The sequence below is a fragment of the Echinops telfairi genome, unplaced genomic scaffold, assembly GCF_000313985.2.
Source record: "Echinops telfairi isolate 266 unplaced genomic scaffold, ASM31398v2 ScPeMD7_34;HRSCAF=130, whole genome shotgun sequence".
Lineage (NCBI taxonomy): Eukaryota > Metazoa > Chordata > Mammalia > Afrosoricida > Tenrecidae > Echinops > Echinops telfairi.
In genome coordinates, this window is record NW_022103931.1 from 1041818 (window position 1) to 1044220 (window position 2403).

General features: G+C 41.2%; 1 protein-coding gene across 3 annotated transcripts in view; it reads right to left on the reverse strand.

Moving 5' to 3' along the window:
• UPRT (uracil phosphoribosyltransferase homolog) overlaps positions 1 to 2403 on the reverse strand; it is a 45256-nt gene that overhangs the window by 6547 nt on the left and 36306 nt on the right. For all 3 annotated transcript variants that reach the window (XM_045290233.1, XM_004715895.2, XM_045290232.1), the window contains exon 5: positions 1879 to 2040. In XM_045290233.1, coding sequence (XP_045146168.1) covers positions 1879 to 2040 — 162 coding nt within the window. The remainder of the gene's footprint in view (positions 1 to 1878; positions 2041 to 2403) is intronic.

The window sequence follows — 2403 nt, forward strand, 5'->3', positions numbered from 1 at the left end:
TGGCCAATGCCAGTGCATTTTAGTTCACTGATGCTTAGGCTATTGATCTTTATGTGTTTCATTTCCTTTTTGATCACTTTCAATTTCCCTAGATTCACATTTCATATACTCCACGTTCCGATCATTTGCAGATTTGTGTAGCAGTTTCTCCTTACCTGGAGTGGTGCCTCACCAGCAAATGAGGATCTGGAAGGCTCCGCTCCCGCAGATTTTCCCCAACTCTTGTCACACAACTCATGGTCAACTCCACTCCAACAAATCAGCTCCTCCTCAGTCATGTTTCAAGTGTCTTCAGATCCCAGGGGCCCCTCCTCCGGCACTATCTCTGACAATGCTCTGCTTCCATTCATTAGGCTGTCAGTATCTGAGAGTGTTTGCAGCAATTCATGGGTTTTAGTGGTTCCTTCCTCTGACAAAGGGAGCCGAGTCTTTCTTCGGTATCTGTTCTTAGACTGGAAGCTCCACTGAACCCTGTTCACTTTGGGTGACCCTGCTGGCATGTGCAATACCAGTGGCATAGCTTCTAGCATCACAGAAACTCACAAGCCACCACAGTACAACAAACTGACAGACAACTGACGGTCTTCGTTACCTATTGCTACCATAATAGAATACCATAATGGGTGGCTTTAAAGGACAGAAATTTATTTTCAAAGTTCAGAAGGCTAGAAGTCTGAACTCAGGGTGTCAGCCATAGGGAAATAACCATCTCTGACTCTTTGAGTTTCCATTAGCTGTTGGGATCCAGATTCTCCCCATGTGTCGCTCTCCAAGTCTACTTTCCCTTTTTATTTTATTTTTTTAAACATTTTATTAGGGGCTCATACAACTGTTATCGCAATCCATACACACATCAATTGTGTAAAGCGCATCTGTACATCATTTTCAAAACATTTTCTCTCCGCTTAAACCCCCAACATTAGGTCCTCATTTTTCCCCTCCCTCCCCGCTCCCCCCTCCCGCATGAGCCCTTGATAGTTTATAAATGGGTATTTTGTCATATCTTGCCTTGTCCGACGTCTCCCTTCACCCACTTTTCGGTTGTCTGTCCCTCAGGGAGGAGGTCACATATAGTTCCTTGTAATCGGTTCCCTCTTTCCTACCCATTCTCCCTCTACCCTCCCTGTTTCGCCACTCACACCACTGGTCCTATAGAGCTCATCTGTCCTGGATTCCCAGTATTTTCAGTTCCTATCTGTACCAGTGTACCTCCTCTGGTCTAGCCAGTCTTGCAAGGTCGAATTCGAGTCATGGTAGTGGGAGCGGGGAGGAAACATTTAGGAACTAGAGGAAAGTTGTATTTCTCATCATTGTTACATCGCACCCTGGCTGTTATTCACCCTACTCTGACATGACTTCATTAACAAAATGAAAACTTTATTTCCAAACAGGATCACCTCCGGCAATATACGGGGTAGGGCTTCATATTATATTTGGCCATGTCGGGATGGGCTGGGGAGGCAGAATTCAATGTCTAATACATCTTTGCTTCAATGTGCTCATGTCAGGATAGAAGCTATTTGGAGTTCATAAAGTTTGAGTAGTGTTTATTCTCTTATTAAAACTCCCAAACCAAATTTGCTGCCATTGAGTCGATTCATACTCACAGCGATCTTATAGAGTTTCTCTCCTGCAGCAACTGGTGGGTTTGAACTGCTGACCTTGTGGTTAGCATTCCTATGCTTACCTGACCATTCCCCAGTAACTTGAAATCCAACAGAGGAAAAAAATGAGAAAAATTACACTTTCCTTTAGGATTAGGGTAATATATACAATTTTCTATTAATATACAATATATACAAATCTATCTTAAGAGACAGGCACAAAGGGAATTTAAAGCCCAACCCAAAATTTGCAAATTAAACTCAAGTGACTCACTGAGAATTGGATACATCAAAAGGACCTTTCTCCGGTAAATATCTGGGGGAAACTTGGCATAATATACTTTAGCTCTTTGCGTCTCCTCATCGCTCTGAATCAGGATCTTTCCAATTCTTATGGATCTACAACAATCTCGTAAACCTTGTTCCATTGCCTCACCTTAAAGAAGGAGAGAAAAAAAGAGTTGAAAGGAGATAGGGTTAAAGTCCAAGAATAGAACAAAACAGACTTCATAACTGTTATAATACAGAAAGACCATTTTAATAGGAAAGCAATTATTTTTTTAACTCAGTAGCTATTATTTCTGATATTTTCATATTTTATACTTAGGGCTGGCCACACAATTAAGTTAAGGGCTGGTCCATGACAATAAGATAAGCCAGTTTTACTAGAGCTGCCATGCCTCTATGATTGCAAAAAAAATAAATAAATGGTTTACTAAACTTTTGTTGAGTTTTAATATCCAAAGAGTTTTAATATCCAAAGCAGTTTTTAGCTCTTTTCACAGTCCATACATCCATC